Raw genomic sequence first — 20,419 nt, 5'->3', positions numbered from 1 at the left:
AGTCATTCCTTCCTGTACATGGAGCATAGTCCAGGATTACTCATAACTCATAGTCACAAAAAACCCCCTAAAGTTTCAATTTAGACATGTATTTCCTGATTTTGAATGTCTTGGAGAGCAGCTGGTCTAATCTAAGGCAGAGCTTGATCCTGCAGCAAAGTATTGCTCCACTTTCACCTTCTCCCAGCTCTGAGTTTTCTCCTAAAGAACAGGAAAATGGTCCATCTGTGATGGATGTAGCATTAAGGACACCTCTAAATTTTGTCAGCCAGTGGTCTCAGTATGGCCCAAGAGTTTCAGAATATGGACCTCCAGTTGGGTAAGCATGTTTTGGTGGTTTCTTGGGTCAGAAGTAAAGATGAAGTGTGGAGAAGTGATTGTGCCTGTGTATCCCACAGGGATATTACTATGCCACTTCTGCATGACTGGTAGGAACTGACTTGCTGTGTATGAGGCCAGCAGCCTTGGACTTGAACTTCTAAAAGCATTATTTTTTCTCAAGAAGCTTTTTCTTGAATTAATAATTAATTCTTTATCATTACTCATTAATGCTTCTAAAACCAAAGTGTTCAGCTTAATGAGTTTATTACAGTGGATCCTAAAAAGTGTAATTTTGCCTAGTTTTGAGGAATATCAATTCCCAGAGAGGCAACAATTCAGGCTGAGTTACATCATGCAAAGTGAACTTGCTTGCCCAAATATTCTCATAGCATAGAAGTGGAGCAATGAAAAGAAATGTGGTCCTACCCCTTTATTCACAGGTCTAAATAGTTTCCTGGAGGGTGTGTAGCAACACAGATAATTTACTGCTGGTAGCAACAGGATATTTCCTGGAGGAACAAGTGTCAGAGAAACCAGATTACAAGAGTGGTTCTGAGTCACCGAGTCACCTGGGATGCTCCTGTGTGGGTCAATGCTGAGAGGTGAACTTAGAGTCAAACAACCAGGCAAATGGTTTGGAGAATTTTCCTGTTCAGGGTGAGGTTGAGGACATATGATTGTTTTGTTGCCTTTGCAGAAGGGAGACTTGGAGCTGATCCTCCACATGATGGCAGCTGATGGCATGTCCAGCTCTTTGTATACCCAGAGGAGGACTGTGTGCACCTGGTGCTCGTGACCTGCAGGGAATGTTGCTGTGTGGTGCTGAGCATCTAGCATTCTCCTTAGCTTCCAGATATCTTTCCTTAATTTTTAGTGTTAGGTGGAAAGGAAAACCTACAGACTTGCATTGTAATGACCCTCAGGTTTCTCTTCATCTCCTTGCTGTGAGGAAAGGCAAACCATGACTAAGCACTTGCTGTGTCTGAAGAAAAAAAGCTCTGTCAGTATTCTCAAAGATATGAAAATGTGATTCTTTGTGGGCATTCTGACATGGACATCTAAGTAGCTAGGCAGTGACAGCAGAGCCTTCATGTTCAGTGCTCATCATTTTTAGTGAGTCCCTCTGAACTGCATGACTAAGTTGTTCAACCACACCTGGAATCTGGGTTCTTGGGGATGAAACCTGTTCTGTAGTTTCTTCCTGTGTTACAAAGGCATGGGTGATTTTAACATTAAACATCAAACATCACTGGTTTCTGAAGTAGGGAGTTAATATGTTCCTAGAATCACTTGTTAAACCAGCAATGCACATGGTATAGCTTATATTACATGTACCTGTTGACAGCCTACAGGAGTGGTGTTGCTTCCTTTACACTGTTCTCTTTGTGCTAGACTTCTGTATGCTTATCACAGATTTTGGGGACTTCAGATACTAGAACTACTGCATCTGTTTTTAGGTTGCCTACAAGCTGTGCAGGCTTGTGTGCCTATGTACAATTAATTCCTCATATTTCAGGCCAGCCTGATGGCCTGGAAACAGAGATAAGTGAGATCTCTTCTGCGTAGAATCATAGAATGGTTTGGGTAGGAAGGAGCCTTAAATATCATCTAGTTCAAACCCCCATACTGTGAGCAGGGCCTCTTTCCACTAGACCAGGTTGCTCAGTGCTCCATCCAGCCTGGCCTTGAACACTTCCAGGGACGGGGCATTCACAATTTCTCTGGGCTCACCATCCTCACAGTATGGAATTTATTTCTAATAACTAACCTAAATCTACTCTCCTTCAGTTAAACTCATTCCCCCTTGTTCTGTCACTACATGTCCTTGTAAGAAGTCTCTCTCCATCTTTCTTGTAGGCTCCCTTCAGGTACTGGAAGGCTGCAATTAGGTCACCCCAAAGCCTTTTTTTTTTTTTTTCCCAGGCTGAACAAAACCAAATCTCTCAGCCTTTCCTCACAGGAGAGGTGCTTCTTCCTGCTAATCATCTTGGTGGCCTCCTCTAGACTTGCTCCAACAGGTCCATCGCCTTTCTCTGACCTTAGAGGTGACAGAGCACTGCAGGTAGGGCCTCACCAGAGCAAAGTAGAGGGACAGAATCACAGGGCTTTGGATGCAGCCCAGGACTGGTTTGGCTTTCTGGTCTGTGAGTGCACATTGCTGGTTCATGTCCAGCCTCCCATCTACCGGCATCCCCAAGTCCTGCTGGGCAGGGCTGCTCTCAATCTGTTCATCTCTCACCTGGACTGATTCCAGGGGTTGCCCCAGCTCAAATGCACATTGCACTTGGTCTTGTTAAACCTCATAATGTTCCCATGGGCCACTTCCCTCATGGCATCCAGATCCCTCTGAATGGCATCCCATCCTTCAGGTGTGTCAACTGCACCACCCAGCTTGGTTCCATCTGTAAATGTGCTGAGGGTGCACTTCATGCCCTTGTCTATATCATTAATGAAAATATTAAATAGTGCTGGTCGCACTGCAGAACCCTGAGGGACATCCCTTGTCACTAATGTCCATTGGGACTCTGAGCCACTGACCCTCTGGATCATCCATCCCTCTGGATGCGACCATCTAACCAATTGTTTATCCACCTAACAGTCCACCCATTGAATCCATCTCTCCAATTTAAAAATAATTTTATTGTAAAGTCAAAAGCTTTACAGAAGACCAGATAAGTGCCTATCAGGCAATATAATTGCACAGACAAATAAAGGAGAGTATAACAACTTCTAAGTTTGAAGTTGGTCCTACTTTGCATGCAAGATTTAACCAAATTACCTCCAGAGATACCTTCCACCTCAAATTATGATTCTAACAAAAGAAGGATTTTTTCCAAGAGATGCTTAAAACCTTTACTCTGAGCTGACTCTGAAGTCATAAGGGAAATTACTGGGACTCCCTGTGCAAGTCAGAGATTAATGAAGGTCATGTTCTTTCCATCTGTGGACTTTGCAAACCACATCAGTACTTTATATACCAATCATACTATTTCTGGAACTGGTGAAATTATATTCACTTCTACATGCTCTAAATTTCTCCCCAAAATTACATATAGAAATGCCAACCCTAAAATGCATGTAGAAATGAAATAAAGATTCACAACTGGCTGGATGCCCCCTGCAGACCTGTGCTGACTTTTCAGTCAATGATGATTAAACAGTAGTTACTCTTGCTTAGCCAAGTGATGTGAAGGCTGGACTGAGCCCTGACCCTGGTTTCCTATCCCTGATTTGCTCTCTCTACCATAAATGAATGAGGATGAGTTATTGTATGTACAGCAGGTGCCAGGCACATTCTCTGGCACTTTTATTTCTTCTTCTTGAGGAATTCACAGACGAAGTAGATGGTGACTTGGCACTCAGAGTCGTTCCACTCTCCTGTGCTGAGCATTTCCACACAGTCCTCGTGACCAGCTGGGTCATGTGGCTCCCCTTGCTTCCAGTTACTGTAGTTCTGCAGTGGGCTGTTGTCTGCGTACACAAACTGTCCTTCTCTTTCCATGTCATTCAACCCAATGAAGGCTCGGAACAGGCCACTGCTGGAGATGTAGTCAGCAATCAAGGCATTGGTTGCCTCATCTTTAGGCATGGCCAGTGATCCTCCTCTGTCCCTGCAGTGGATCAAGGCTTCTCTGTAATTCTTCTCTTCTTTCACAATGTAATAGAATTTCTCATCTGTCTCCCTGATACCTGCTATAACTTTGAAGAAGAAAATTGCTTAATGGCATGTCAACAGATGCAGAAGGTTATTCTATTCCAATATGACAATGAGATGATTTTTACATTAGAATTAATAAAAGGGAAGGAGGAAAAGTATTACCACTACTGTATTTAGGATGAATGATAAGGACATGATCAGAGATTGATGTGATAAATGGGTTTGTCAAGCACTTAGCGCACATTAGGACAAGAACTATGCAGTCCTGATTGGCGTGTCTCCTGTGACAGTTGAGTTTTGTTTCCTGGATGTCTAGTATTAATCAACTTAAGTCATGCTAAATTGTCAAATGGCAATGTCCAATTCTGGATCACCCTATTGCTTTGTATGTTCTTGAATATAGATTGTGAAAGAGTGCCCAGGGGTAGAAACACAGGGGTATAGATAGCTTTTCAGGCCCTTTCCATGTAGATGAAAATGAATGTGACTGCTAAGATAAGACATTTTAGATATGGCCTGATATTCAGAGCTGCTGTAGCACTGTGGCATTGACTTGAAAGCAAACTGTGGTTGCTCAGCAACTTTAAATGCAGACCTCTCAACCAGTGAGTTTATAGCCTAGTGAATTAAGTAGTGCCAAGGAGCATGCCTGGGTTGCTGGAAATTGATTGTCTCTGCTAATGGATTGCTGGAGTGGTCCTGAGCAGAGTTTGGCCCAGAAAAATTAACACTCTCACAAACAATTCAAGAGTTACCCCAGGCACAGCTTAGAATGTAGTAGAGGGAAACTCTTTGATAATACATCATTCAGTTTCATAATATTTTTTAAATAGATGGCTGTTGTTCTGTGCTGGATGCCCACAGTGACAAAGAACAGTCTCAAATTCATTTAATTTACTGATACAACACTAGTCCTGGAAGCAGTGGTAGAGCTGTCTCAAAATCACTTTTATGCCAGGAATCTCCCTTCCTTTCAGTGGGGCAGTTTGCACTGCCCACCTAACAGCACTGCCTGCAAACGTGCCTTCTTATAACCCATATCCTCGAGTGCTGGTCCCTCGTTACAGGAGAATTGTGCATGCACTGAGGGGAACACTAGGAGTACTGAGTCTGCAGCCTTCCTGGGCAGCAGAAAGATCAAGAGGTTCTTATTGCTCTTCCTGCCTCTCTGAAGCCAACTGGCACAAACTTCTGCCTTATATTGCCTGATTGGCCACCAAACATGAGCAGAATGACAGTGCAGAGGTGGTTAGCAAATCATTCTTTTGCTTTTCATGATGTGTTCTCTTGTGCTGTTGATAACTTCTGTATTTTTTTTTTCTTTAGTCATCTGGTCCTTTTATCCTTATATATGTAAGACTGTCTCTTCTTTTAGGTTTTCAGAGTGACTGAAACAGAGGACCCTTTCTCTGGGTCATCTGTGGAGACTTCCATAGAACAACAATGGTAGAAGAACAGCAATGATAACTGTTATTGGAGTCAAATAAATCCCATCAAATACATAAGGATCCTTACCATTCTTCACAAACTTGATGGATGTGTTAAGACGAGCAACATTGATATTCAGTTGTCCAACAAATCTGCGGTACCTTCCACAGTCACAGACCGTGCCTGATGCAACACAAAGGATAGAGGATTTACCTATTTAGAAGCATTTGGGTGTGTGTGTGCATGGAGAGTTACCTGTAGCCCTTCTGAAGACCTGGGCTCCACTTATGGAGAGCCAGTCTCACCTCAACCCACTGGCTACACTTCTGTTGATCAAAGTGTTTAATGTTTTGACTCTGTATATTCCCTTGCTAACTGGCTTAAGCAAGTTAATACCAACCCAAATAATTAATATCTTTCAAGCACTGAAGTCTCAGTTAATCATTTTTTTTTAAACTGGAATTTGGCTTGCTAGAGGTTTTCTTTTATTTGTTCTTTTATTTTTCTCAGAAACAAAATAAGTTGCTGATGGTTTCCCATTAAGCACCAAATGGTCATTTTATATGCAATCTCTTAAAATTAAACACAAGTATACAAGTTCAAGGTGGGTAGCCATTCAAGGTTACTAGGTTTCTAGTTCAGAATCAAATTTTCCTCCTGTAAGCAAATGCATTGCATTAATTTGACAACAGATTATCTTTCTGTCTAAAATCACTTACTTTTTCATCCCAATGCACCTATTAGAAAACTGTTAAAGGGCTTAATTCCTTTGATACTAAGAAACTTTCTTCTAGTATCCAGTTTAAATGCATACTGCTGGCCTGTGTGTTAGTTTTCATGATACCAAATATTGCCCATGAACTTGGGTGGCTTCATATTTTGTGTATGCTGGTGTATTCATAGGAATCAGTCATCAAAGGACTGTGAGAGGAGAGTGCTCCTTTGTTTTGTTGAACAAAACATTTTCAGTTTCTTCCTTACATTTCATCTATTCTCCTTGGGCCTCAATTACATTTCAACTATTCTACTTGGGCATTTCAATCTATTTTCCTTGGGCCTCAACATTTCATGGAATTCCATACAAACCAACCCTGAAATCAAAGATCCATCAGATTTGACCATTCAGCACAGAAGGATGCATAGCATACCTGCTTTTCCTTTTTTTCCTGAAACCCCTGGTAAGCCTTTGGCTCCTTTGTCACCTGAATAAAGAGGGAAATATATTCTCAGATCTCAGACAGTGCATATGTCAGGGAAGCATATTCAAAAACCTGTTTAATAATATATTAACAGTGTGCTTTTGATAGGAAGCTCTGATGGACTGTACTGGAAGACATGCCAAGTTAAACAAACCACAATTAATTCTGGTGCATGGAAATGAGAACCCTTTAATAGCTAACTCACTGATAACACAGGCATCTTGTGTGCTGCTGGTTCCTGGTACCACTTACTTTAAATATAAACTGCAAAATGATCCTGAGAGGCTGAAAGCACTCAAGAAATCTTGAAAAGGTGAAGTCAGGGTTCTCTCAGGGGCTGCAGGACAGAGCCCTTCCCCAAGTTCAGTAGCTCCATGGTGAGATGAGCCACTGAATTAATGAATGCAAGAGATTGCATGTGTGGGCACCTGCACGGAGGGAGGTCATTAAGGAGCAGCATTTCAGTTCAGTTTATGGAAATGTGATTTATTTGCACCCAATTGCTTTCCCTCTCTTTTGTAAATTATAAAAATGATAAAAATACTTCTCCAAATGCTCCACTACTGTATAACTGGAGGTGATATGTTCTTTAAAAAATCTCAATTGTGATTTGGATCAGGAACAGCTGGACTTTATCTGAAATTCATGTCAGCTCTTTTATGAATAAAACCTTCAGAGGTCAAAACATAATAATCCTTTCTCTGCCTCATTGATGACTGTGTTTTTATGTACTTTTTACTTTATATGGTTATATTTTTTTAAAGAATTTAGATGTTATCTGTCATTTTAATTAGCAGTGCTTGACACTGCACACTTGCAAGCTGGAATTCAGACTTGCTTCATTAAGAACTCCAACGTTTAGTCATAGATTTAAACACTGACTTTTGCTTCCACAAATAAAGAAAATGAGAAAAAAACGGTAAGAGAAATAAACTGTGCATTCAGGTTGAGAGCTTGATTTAAAGGCTCAGAATATTGGTTTACTTTCAGATAAAGAAAAGCAACTTGTGAGATTGTTAATTTTTGTCTCCTTTGGGGATTTAAGACATTTTAGGAGATAACTCTGAGTTTTCAGTTTTCTAGGTACTTCTGAAAATTAATCCCTCAGGTCAAAATATTTTCTTCTTGTCTGATACTGATGCTGATGTGACCCACAGCACTGCAGGTGAGAAGGTGTGGCATCCTCAGCAGCAGCAGGACATTGACTTAGGCCTTCAGCATCCAAATCAAAGGCACAAACTTGTCTCAGAGTGTTCAGAGGATTTACTTCACAGGAACTGGATTTCTCCCATTCTCTTTTACCACAAAATCATAGAAATCATTGGGGTGAAAGTGACCTTTAAAGGTCATCTAGTCAAGCCCCCATGCAATGAGCAGAATCACTTTCAACTAGACCCATCAAAGAGGATTGATGTCATAAGTCATAAAAGAAATTATTTTAGCCAGATTAGTTGGATATATTGCATGAAGAAAATAAAACTAGGGTACTTCAGTTCACTCTCATCACCAATCTTTATGCATAACTTTATTTGGAGAGCATTGGTCATACCATTATCTAATATTGCTCCATATCTGGAGCTCTCATAAAGCACATATTTACCTTGAGGGGAAAAACCCCAAGAATATTCCCAGACCAGAGCTTACCCTTTCCACCAATTGGGCCAATTTTACCAAGCATTCCCTGGTCACCAACATCGCCCACCAGTCCTTTGTTTCCTAAGAGAAGAAACGAAGAGGAAATGAGTATGGATGGTTGCTGTAATTTCTTTTCTGAGGCACTATTTAGGTCTCTACTGCTGCTGTTTTTCCTGAGTGTGGCCAGTCTCCTGTGTAACAAAGTGAAGTGAGCACAGCCCTGAGGATATTTGGAAGAGTACAGCCAGATCTCTGCTCCTTTAGGGTACGACAGTAGGACATTGCACAGAACCTTAATAAAATTACCTGTTCGAACATCGTATTGTCTTAGAGAAAATAGAAACTAAAACTGCTAGTGATGTACTTTACAGTCAAACCCGGCTGATGCCTTTTAGTTCTCTCCACCCCAGGCAAAACACTTTCCTAAGTCCTTACGGCTTTGCTGGGAGTCCTTCTCAAAGCAGGACTGCAAATAGGGAGCTACTAATTTTGCTGTATGTGTTTTCCCAGTCTTCAGAGCATCAAAAAATCAGGTGTCCTTTTTAATTGATTAATAAATAGTGTTAGTTCTGAAATAGCTGTCTAATGATGACAGGCCAATCTAGGGAATCTCAGTTTGCAAAAGGACTTTAACATCAATAGGATGCTTTGTAAATGACTGATTCCCTGAATTCCTTGTATCTTAGCTGATGTTAATTTTTAGGTAAGAATTGAAATCATTAGAATGCATTTAAAACAGAAGAAGTTTTTTTATTACAATAATAATAACAGAGTGATTTTAAAGCTTCTATAAAAGTAAAAACTTTACTGATTAGTCTGAAGCTACAGTCAAGGAAGGATATATATATATATATATATATCTCCAAGATGCATATCTTGGATATGCATTGTCATTAAACTCTAAAGATAAATTAAGCTTTCAAATTAGAATATGCAAACAAGGCTGATACGGTCACATCTGGTGCCTCCAAATTATATGCCGAGGTCACACTGTGGATATGGGACATATTTAATTGAGCCAAGTCCTGAAACATCTGCAACTACTTGTTCTCATCTTGGATGCTGTTTGATTAGAGGAACTTTTTATTTGTGTGTGTATGGCTTTGTTTGCTTTGTCTGCAGAATACAGACAACTGAAACCAAATTTTATTGAGCACCCTGATGTATTGCTAGGCAATAATGCTCAAAATTCAATTTCAACTAAAGGCTAATTTCAGTAAGAGTAATTTTTCTGATTATGTATATGATCTAGGTTTTCTGAATCACACTCATGACAGCCATATATATTTGTCTCAAGTATCAGTAGCAATTGAACCAAGCTGTCTTAAGTATTGTTATGTTTACCAATTAATGTTTGACAGGATTGTGAAATCCACTGGTGAAACAGGAATGAAAAGCATTAAACACCAATTATATGCATCAGTACAGTTGTGTATAATGATATTGATATGCCAGCAATAGCCAAAAAGCCATCATAAATACCTTTTGGTCCTTTTGGTCCAACCTTTCCTTGTTTGCCTACTTCTCCTCTATCTCCTTTTTCACCTTCATCCCCTTCCAAAAAAAAACAATAAAACATCTTGGTCATTTCTCTCAGTGCAGTAAGTATAACTATTCATACAGAAAGAAAAGTTCATGGGTTTTGGTTTTTTTTTCCCTACTGACTTCTTTTTATTTCACATTGAAGGCACAGTAGCCATGGGATAAATTTTCAGAAAAGAGATCAGGAATCTGACCATCATTATGAAAAATTAAAACTTTCCCTTTCAGAGAGGCTGTTGCAACATGAAGATTATACAACAGCAATTCCCACTCCTACACTTTAAGCATTATTAGCTATAAAGCAGATAAATAAACCAATCTTTTGGTATTGGGAAACTTGAGCACACAGGGGCAAACTGCCAAGGGAGGCAACAGGTGTTTATTAATTGTTCCTAGTGATGCCATTCCTAATGACTCTGTGTTCAGGGTATGCAGATGCGTTCGGAATGAGAGGAATGCAAACATGTTGAAATAGATCTTGACATAGGCCTTGGCACTTAATATGACACAGTTCTTGCCTTCATTTTTTGACAGATGGCATTTGTATGTTAATACAAGAAACTTGTTTTGCAATTACTCCAATGCTTGATTTTGAAAGGTCATACACAGAGTATCTGTAAGAGGCAAAATCATTGCATTTGTTATGGTAGTGCAGAGATTTCTCTAAATGCAATTGAGACCCTATTACACAGGTTCCTGTACAGTCCTGTAACCCTATTACACAGGTTCCTGTATAGTTCTCTGTTGGAAGACAGTCTCTCACTGTGCAGCGTATAGTGTAAAGGTGCAAGGCAGCAATGAGCCAGAAGGAAATGTTACTTCCTTCCACAAGTAGCCTACAATGCTGGGAAGGCAGGCAGGCAGGCAGGCAGGCAGGCAGGAAGGAAGGAAGGAAGGAAGGAAGGAAGGAAGGAAGGAAGGAAGGAAGGAAGGAAGGAAGGAAGGAAATGCCAGCAGGGGAGGGATGGAGGGACTAAAGATGATTTTGTAATCTTCTTAGTTTGGAGCCAAATCATAAGAGGAAGATTTTTTTTCTCCCCCCAGCAGAGGTGGGGAGGAGACACACAACTCGCCTGCACCAAAGGGCCATCACTGAACATGGGCAGCCTTCCAGAGCCTCTCCCATTGTTCCCTGCCCGTGCTGGCAATGAGCCTTGCTGTGCAGTGGGAAGCAGGGCCACAGCCTCTTGGCTCAGCCAGGATCTCACATGGTAGTGGCAGCCAGTTGTGTCTGTGCCTGCTGCCCAGAAGGGGAGAAGGCTGTCGTTCAGTGTATGGAGAGCCAAGAGAGGGAAGTGTGTCTGGATGTCAGCCAGAGAGGTGAGGACAGAACAGCAGTATGTGACAAGACCAATAACCTGTCTCACCAAGGGTGGTGCCTGCAGCCTCAGCAGAAAGTGTTCAGGGAACTGAGGTGTACTGAGGGTGACTATGACCCAGCCAGCCACTTCCAGCCTCTCATAGCAATGGTTTCAATGCTTACCTGAGCCAAGCACTGCATCCCTTCCCCTCATGAACAGCCACTAGTGATTCTTCCCTCCACCAATTAACGTTGTGCCTTTTAAACCAATTTATACCTTTGGCCCTTATAATAAATATCCTGTGGCAAATAGCTCAATGATTTTTTTAACGGTCTGGGGAGAAAGTACCTTCCCATGGTTGCTTTAAGGCTGATCATTACATTGGTCTCATTTTTTTTCTGAAAAATACTGCCCATTCATTCCTGATTCTCCTCTCCTCTCCTCTCCTCTCCTCTCCTCTCCTCTCCTCTCCTCTCCTCTCCTCTCCTCTCCTCTCCTCTCCTCTCCTCTCCTCTCCTCTCCTCTCCTCTCCTCTCCTCTCCTCTCCTCTCCTCTCCTCTCCTCTCCTCTCCTCTCCTCCCCCTCCCCCTCCCCCTCCCCCCTCCCCCTCCCTCTCCCTCTCCCTCTCCCTCTCCCTCTCCCTCTCTTTCTAATTTCTGAAACAAATAAAAATAGAACCCAGGAAAGAAAGTCAATATCCAAGTCGAGTAGCTGTGATTACTTTCTAAAGATGTTTTATTCCTGTCTCAGTTTCAACATTCTGAACCACTGAAAGATCCAGTGACTTTTCCTGAGGGATTTTGAACAAGACTTTCCCACCTAGGGCTGCTGGAGTTGAAGCTACGTTGTCCTGTATGGACCATCAGCCTGAGAATTGACAGGTGAGAGGAGTGAAAGGTGTGGCACAGTTTGTTCTGGAGATTTCCAGAGGTCAGGGAGTGCCTCGACTTTTATTAAAACCTGATGTGATTCAAATTTTTGCTTAAGACCTCTAAAAATCTAAGGGAGAGGAAATAAGTTAAGTTCCCTCACCTGTTTCATCTTGGTGTAAAGAAGCCTGCCACATTCTCTCTTACTTTTCATATCCAGGAAAATGGGAAGAACAGTAATTTTTAAGAGAGGGTAATCCTGCTTTTCTCCCCAGCTGTCAACTGAGAATAGGTAGGCCATTACAAAACAAAGGTAGAAACAAACAGTATTAGTTAGTGATACCATTTTATTGTTAATTCAAGACTAGATTAAGCCCAGTACCTGCTCATATGGTACATGCTATGTCCTCCTTTAGCTGCCGTGTGCTGCGATCTCAAATTTTGGCACGAAATGTGAACTCTTGGGTTGTGCCTCCCTCTTGTGGTCTTGCTGTGATTTGAAACCAGGTAGGAGAGCCTGTGAGAGGTTGGCTGACTGTTTTGGGCAGGGTTTGAGTTGGTTTTATTTCTAGTTTACCATAAGTATCCCTCCCTTTCGTCTAAGACTTCATGTGGACTAGCCATCCCACTGCACTAGCCACCTGTTTTTTTTAATCTTCCAGGACAAAAATCTGTCCTGCTAGTACTCCAGACTGGGTTTTTGAGTTCTGTAGTAGTGTGCTCTGTGCAACACAAATTTTTTGATCCCTGACCTCAAATGCTTGTTTTCTCTACCTAGAGGTTAACCTCTCCTTTGTGCTGCTTTGCACTTGGGGCAGTGTCAGGTTAAATTTTAACCTAATTAGCAGATTGTCACTTTAAAACTGTGGTCTCAGGGATGTCAGATAATATACTGCACTGGCATTTGAAGCATGGGTGAAGAAGCACTTGGAGTCATTAACCGAAGTAAGACTATTTCTCAGCCTTGTTATTATTTCCTCAAGCTGATTGGTTTCTTGTGTGTCACAGATATGAAATACCAGATTGCCAAAAGATACACCTGAAGTAGTTAATTACTAGAATCTCCCAGCTTGGGACTGTGCAAGGCAGAAGAGCAGAAGTCATAAGAAGTAAGTAAATTTTGCAGCCATTAGAAAATGTTAATTGTAATTGAGAGGGAATCACAGACCTTCTGTAAACAAGCTCAGGAAAATGCTGAAGATCTAATTACCAGCAGGATTTTTAGGCAGTTGAAAGGGGCTCTGTCTTTTTTGGAGTTTGACTAAAAACCACTAAATAACTAAATGTTGAGAGGTTACCTTTGGTAAGAATTTAATTAGTAAGAATTTACTGATCTTGAAGTGACTTAGATTTCCCTGCTGAATCTTTTGTAGGCAGTTTATCTGGTTTGTATTCTTGAACGTAGGATGTTTTCAAGTTCATAAATATTGTTCACAGGTATTTAATGACTGTCCAAGTTTTGTAATCAAGGGCTGACCATGGCTCTTGGATAACCTGGGTGTAATTCCTGGGGGTTTCAGAGCCCATGTTTATCTGCATCAGGCTGAGACCATGCCTGCAGGCTGTCTGAAGGCTTAAGCTGAGAGGAGACTCTGAACTGGGCTTATGCATGAATACCTCTCAGCACATTTGGAGCTGTCCTAAGAGACCCCCTGGGACCACTTTGTCAGGTGTGCTGGTGTGCCAGGGCCTCAGGTCAGCTCCAGTTCCCATTTCCTGAGCAAAAATACTACAGAAATGTTAATGCTCTCTCATCCTCTCTTTTGCAGGTGTGTATCCCTCCAGAATCCAGGACATGCCCACCCTTTCAAATAATAAAAACATCACTTATGCTGGGCTACAGCACAGTTGTCCTCCTACACCAGATACTCTAAATTGAAAAAAATCCCACTACCAGCCAAAGAGTCTTTGAAAAGCCCTGGGCCCAAGGACTAATTTGCTTTCCATACAAAGGCTTTGTATGGAATTTGTTACATATGTGACACGGTTCTGCTGAGCTCCATTTTTCATGCTCTTAGTCCCACCTGAGGTGGCAGATGGACCCTCCCCATCTCCAGAGACTGAATGTGAAGAGTATAGGTGATTTCTGCCTCTCCTGGGCATTCTGCCTCTCCTTATCCAAACTAAATGTATCAGGAGATGAGCATAATTCTGAAGCCTTGAGAACCCTAGAGGAACAACTGAATGCCTGCCCTCCTGGAAGAACCCCACAGATAGCCACAGGATTTGCTATGTAGCTTGGGACACTGAGTGACCCGGAGCTTCAGGAAGAGCCTTTGCAGCACTTGGGCCTGCACAATATCTACCGAGAGGGTTTGTCACTAGAGGGAGTCACAGACTTTAAGAAATAAGAAAACACAGCCCAGTTGGTATTTCCAATGTATGCACACGTCACAGTTACGTCAATGGAAAGACTCAAAATTTCCTCTGATTTCACTTTCAGTGTCTTTTAGGTTCTTAGCAAATTTCCCATAAGAGTGTGCATTCTTGCTTTCATATGCATTTGGCTAGTGAGGAAGGATTTCTTGACATCAGCTGCCTATCTGACGTGATGCTCCCTTCCCTGTCCTTCCTCCTCCCCTCAGTTCCCAGCACTATCCTGTATGCCTCCCTTCCCTCTGCCTGATGTTGTTCACCCTATTTTGAAGAAATTCATCTCCCTAAACAGAGGACTATCAATGAGGCAGATACACAAATTTACTGAGTGGGCTGAAGCAGCTCAGTGAAGAGCCTGGTTTGGCCAGAGCCCTGTGCTGACAATGCTGAGATGGTGGGTTCAATCCCTAGATGGGCCATTCGTGTAAGAGCTGGATTCAATGATCTTTGTGGGTCCCTTCCAACTCAGAATATTCTGTGAGTCTGTGAAATAGCTGAGCCAGCACAAGGTGAAGCGAGGACCACATGGTCAGAGTGGAAGAAAAAGAAGATGTTTGGCCTCCCTTTTTTGTCAGAAAATCTGAGAGTTGAGTAGTATGTTCAGCTGTAGTGTGAAACTGCACTCATGGTCACTTTCCCAGGTGTCCTGCAGGAACATGCAGGGCTCTTACATATGCAGCATTCTTACATAGATTATCTTTCTTCACCCAGGTTCAAATTACACAATACAAGCCCTTCCCTTGTAAAATAAAAAGAATCTTAAAAAAAAAAAAAAAATCTCTGATTGCTTTTCTACTTATAAATGGGACTTCATTAGAAATACCCCCCTCTCTTATTGCATTGCATGAGGCATACCCAAGCCATCAGTAGGCTCAGTGAACCTCTGCTGACTTGTATTATTTGAAAGTGTGGACTTTTGTGCATTAATGGAATATACATTATTTCTTTAATAACACAGAAATAATTTCAATAATTCTTGATTCTCCTTTTACTTGGTCTGCCTGATTTGATTTTCCCAGCCTCTTGCGCTGCCATTCATATATGATCTCAGAGACCCATGAATTATGGTGGCTTCAGTGAGGAATCAGACTGCCATAGGTAAGAAATACAGACCCACTATCTCTTGAATTTATGTATTTAAGTCCCCTGAGCCTTGTAGCTCAGGCTGATAATTTCCAGAAATTTACTGTGTGCTAAAATGAGGAATTCAGGAAGCCATGAAAAACAGAATTATGTATTGAAATTAAAGGACTCTTCAGATCAAAAGTGAGGCACTAAGAGGGAAATTTAGTTATAGATTTGAACAGCTATAGGATGTGGTAAGGCATTTTATATTTTTGGAAGGCAACGTGGATAGCAGCATATCTGGTTTCTGAAAGAGTTTCAGATTTTCCAGGAGTGGAACTGCGTAAGCACAATTAAAGCTGAGAGATGGACAGCTATACTGGTGACCACAGTAAACACTATTTTGAGGTACCAGCCAATGTCACAGAGTTTATAAGCACCATTTGTCAGAAATAATGATAAGGAAACATTTTACATCTAAACTGCTATGGGAAACTCCTGGTGCTCTTCAGATTTCATCTCGTTCCAGTCTCTCAACCTGGATCTGATTCAAGACGTTCAAAGTTTTTGTGTCTGGATTTCAAAGAAGATGAACTGGGATCAGGGACAAATAGCAAGATCTAGAGCCAGTCTTCTGAAGTGTTGAGATCCCATAAATCCATGTGAAACCAGCTTCTGCAGTGCCAGCCCCTGCTCACATATTTAATGGGAGTTCAGAAGTCAGTTTTGGGTCGTCCTCTGCTTATTTCTACCCTCATGTTGGTGCTTACTGATTTACTCAGAGCAGGTCAACTCCTGTCTCATCTATGTCAACACTTAAAACTTCCTCTGCAGATCAGAGCTTGCAGTCTCCAGGGGAGAGCAGGCTGGAGGAAAGGACAGAGCTGGGACACCCCTCAAATGCAGAGGGGGCAGAGCCTGATCCTCCTGATGCTGCCAGGGCCACAACAGCTGGTGCCTTTGCTCTCACTGTGTTAGCTGCTGCCTCCCCGCAGTCTCAGACCCTTTCTCAGCAGCAGCAACAGCCAGCCTGCTTTGCTTCCAGGCTTGGAAGGGTAGAAAGTCAGCAATAGGGCCATGACTGCTTTTGCTAGGCCAATAACCTGGCTGCCCTGTTAAATCCATTGTTTCATTTATGCTTAATTTCTTGGCTGTCTTTGGACTCAAGTCAATGAAGTACAAAACATGGTCATTACTGCCCCAGTTACTCAACTGTGAATCAGTGTTAGCTGATGCAAGATGTAAGTTTTCAGAGTTCCTGTGCCACAACAGCCCAGCTAGGACCAAGTTGTTCCTAACATCTCAGGTCAAACATCAAAAATCACTAGTTATGAACACTGAAAATCTCTACTTGTTCATTTTTTTTTCTTCTCTTCTTTTCTTTTCTTTTCTTTTCTTTTCTTTTCTTTTCTTTTCTTTTCTTTTCTTTTCTTTTCTTTTCTTTTCTTTTCTTTTCTTTTCTTTTTTTTGGGGGGTGGGGGGAGGGCAGGGGATAGGAGGGGTAGGGGTGTTCCTAGGGAATCCTAGAAAATGCCTCACACATTTCTGTTCTTAACTACCATATAAGCCAGCTGGCTGTGTACCTCAAATCTTTTTTCAGGAAGGCAGTACAAGACAGCCATTGCAGTGGGCTCTTTTCATTGAAAATAATCCCCTCTCTTTAAGAAGAGACCTGAGTGTTGCTTAGAAAAGGAAATGGAGAAGAGTGCCAACATCTGCCTCTTTTTAATTTTCCATTTTTTCTGGAGTGCCCATTTGGCAAATTTCTTTGCATAATTCTTGGCAAACAAGCTTCAGGTTTCATTTGCTTGTCCCAGTGAGGGGAATCAGCAGCTGGGGGGGACAGCAGCACCTGGTGAGCACCATGTGAGCCACCAGAGGTGGGGCTGGAACCTGCAGAGTTTGCTGCACCGGGCACTGGAGCTCAGATACACTGCTGTCCTTGCAGCACAACCTGCAAACCTGACAGGACATTCACTGCATTCCTCCTCTTCCTGGGAGACTGCAGTCTTCCAGAGTATTTTCTAGCTCTTACTGTTGTACACAATGGCCTCTGGGGCTGTCATAGGCAGTCATAGGCAGTTTGGGGCTGTCATAGGCAGTTTGGAGATTTTTCTGGTAATCACCCTGCCATTACCCTTTTTTCATCCCACTGCTCTTGTCATACTTCTCTTGTGACATCTCAGATTTGAGCATAACAAAGAGATGTTTTTGAAGGGGAAAAATATGGCATGCACAAAGTAACTTGGACAAGTTACATGTGGATTGTGTAAGTGGCCTATCTTCACAACCGTTCTTGAACAGGTGATTTTCAGGGTGAGCATGTGAAGAGGTTGAGAGCTTGCTCCTGTAGCAACTGTAAATGCCTAGAGGATTGAGTCATGCAGCCTCCACTAGTGCAGACAGTAAAGGATTATAAATTCTAAACTTTCCAAACCCCTCCACTTCTCCCTCAGTGCTCTCCTCTGCACTGTACTGTGATGGAAACAGCAGTATCTATCTCTGCTGCATAGGACCAGGGTCCATCCACTGGTAGCACACAGATCTAGACTATAGGATCTAGACTATAGGAGAATTTATGCCTTGCACTGGGATAGGCAAGGTGGGACACTGTAGGAAGTCTTACAGCTATTGAAGACCTTTTAATTCCTTGCATTTCTGGTTGCTTTGGCCCATTGACACTTCCATGTTCTCATGGAAGGAGGAAGTTGCCCCAAGAGGAATCTAGCCTGTGGTGGTAGAAACAGCTGGTCAACATAGTGTGTGAGATCAGCACCTCTGTCTTCTGCAAGTACCACCATGTTTTACCATAGCTGAGATGCCAAGCAGGTGGAGGTGAGGGGGTAAAACTTGTTCAGGATGAGTCAAAACCCATTTCTAAGAGAACAGTGGACAAAGGGACATGAGAGATGTAGCACAGGGAATAAAAAATACAGCAGCAAAAGTCAGAGGCTTGTCCATTATCACACTTAGAGTTTAAACAGCAAAGTTCTGCCTGTGGTTGTGGTCATAAGCTTGGGGTCATGTGCTCTGAGTCATAGACATAGGATGGATGAAGGAAAACTGACAGCAGGACAGACTTTCTTCAGGCATATTAGGTAAGCATGTTTCATCCTTGGCTACAAGGGATGCCTGAGAAGTAACAGAGTAGTTCATACACTCAGCCTGCTTGGTCTTTAATTGCCCAGATGACTGGAAGTTAAAACAACCAGCGCCGTTAAGGACTACTTGTAACTGTCCTGGGTGAGCTCAGCTCTGGTAGGAACTGAAATTAATCGTATAGGATCATATCACATAGTCTCCAAAATGTATTTGATGACCTGCAGTGGATATGAGCTAGTAATTTGGAGGTGATTTATACTCAATACTCCTTCTACCAGTCATAGATCTTGGTGATGGTGATCTAAAGCAGTAGATTGAGCTGTGCCAATAAACTGCTGGTCTCATCTTGATGTCAGCCAGGAAGCATAGGACTGGTAATGATTAAATCCTGATTTTCTCAGTACTCCACTTACAAAGAACAATGATATCTACCCTTTAAATGCTCCCTATACAAGGTAGACCACAGAAGCCATCTGGCATCCCAGCTACTCTGTGTTGTCACGAGACCCCCTCATTAGCCTTGTGACTTGTTAAACACAATTCTGTCAAACTTTGTTCTCCAGCCTGCCATTACTTAGATACTAACTAAACCAACACCCACTAGCTCCCTTGGGGATCATTACATCTCTCTGCATATATCTGTGGCAGCAAATATTTAAGCTTGGATTGTAATCATAAAGAAATTAATTTCCTGATTAAAAATGGTCCTTTAAGCAACATGCATTTGAATAATCCATCATAAAAACAAATGAATCTATAGCAGTGCTCTTGACTGGATAATATTTTTCTGCTTTAAATTTAAATCAGCTGCATATTTTCCTCTCAGTCTGTAGCCTATAGAAAAATAGAATGAATTACTAAAAAGAAAGCCATAGTTTGAAACTGCAATAGCCATGGTGTGGAATATATATTTTAGATCTGTCACTGCAAGATAGATTTGTATGTCATGGACCTAATAAGATACCCTTCAGGCAATTCCACTGACTTTTTGAGTTCTGTAGTAGTGTGCTCTGTGTCTTACAGAAAAAGTAAGTTAATGCAAAAAATTTGGTTTCAGATATTTGCAAAGTGTTTTGAAGATTAAAGAGCTGTACATGTCAGAGTTGATCTAGTTCTTGTTGAAATTTGTAGCAAAGGTCCTGTTTAATTCAACAGGAGCTATTGGATCAGGTCTGACGAATATAGCAGAGATGTATTTACAAATAAACATTTGAAAATAATGGTAGTTTGGTCATTTTAAATACTGTACATCTCTCCCTACCTATAGATGCAAAGCAGACCATTAACAGTTCACAATAGGTACTTTTAAACAAGTCCCTCAGTTTGTATCTGTTAGCTGTTTTCATTGTGTGATGAGCACAAGAATTAACAGAAGATTTGTGTAGCTGAAGAAAGATGCAAAAAGACACCTCTAACTTATATGAAAATATGTGACACTGTTCCGGAAACTAAAGAAATGAAAATTTAAATCTCCTTTCTTCATTTCCCCTCATTGCAGTTACAGTTACAGTTTACTAGATGTTTCTAAGATCTGCAATATTTCACATCTTTCATGCCCAGCCCATGCCACAAGCCCTCCAAGTCCCTGTTGATAAAAAATCAGGCTTTATCAATACCGGTCTCAGCATTAGCAACCTGATAATTCCTCACCTTTTGGTCCAGGTAAAATTGTGTGTGTTGAGCAGACATCTGTTGTAGGTCGATTATCAACATCAAAACCAAAAATCTGAATTTGCAAGATAAAAAACACTACAAGGGTCCCATACTTTGTTAGCTGTTGTTCTTTCTTGCTGCTCATCCTTGCAGTTTCTCAGGAAATGCCTTTCGTTGTTACAGTCTTAAGAAATGCAGCTGACTCAAAAATAAATGCTTCACTAACTGGAGCAGTGGAAAGCTTGAGAGCTACATGCAAGAACAGCTAAA

The 20,419-nt window shown here is 41.6% G+C and overlaps 1 protein-coding gene across 1 annotated transcript; it reads right to left on the bottom strand.

The window, feature by feature from the left end:
* Positions 1–736: 736 nt before the first annotated feature.
* Positions 737–20,403, bottom strand: COLEC10 (collectin subfamily member 10). The gene is made up of 6 exons (XM_053946788.1): positions 20,147–20,403; positions 9,724–9,795; positions 8,251–8,322; positions 6,556–6,609; positions 5,495–5,590; positions 737–4,020 (listed from the first exon to the last, which is right to left on the bottom strand). The coding sequence occupies exons 1-6, from the start codon at positions 20,292–20,294 to the stop codon at positions 3,629–3,631; spliced, it is 834 nt and encodes a 277-aa protein (XP_053802763.1). The 5' UTR covers positions 20,295–20,403; the 3' UTR covers positions 737–3,628.
* Between the last annotated feature and the right edge of the window lie 16 nt (positions 20,404–20,419).

This window comes from Vidua chalybeata, chromosome 1 (assembly GCF_026979565.1).
Source record: "Vidua chalybeata isolate OUT-0048 chromosome 1, bVidCha1 merged haplotype, whole genome shotgun sequence".
Classification (NCBI taxonomy): domain Eukaryota; kingdom Metazoa; phylum Chordata; class Aves; order Passeriformes; family Viduidae; genus Vidua; species Vidua chalybeata.
This window is presented reverse-complemented; position numbering and strand designations above follow the sequence as displayed.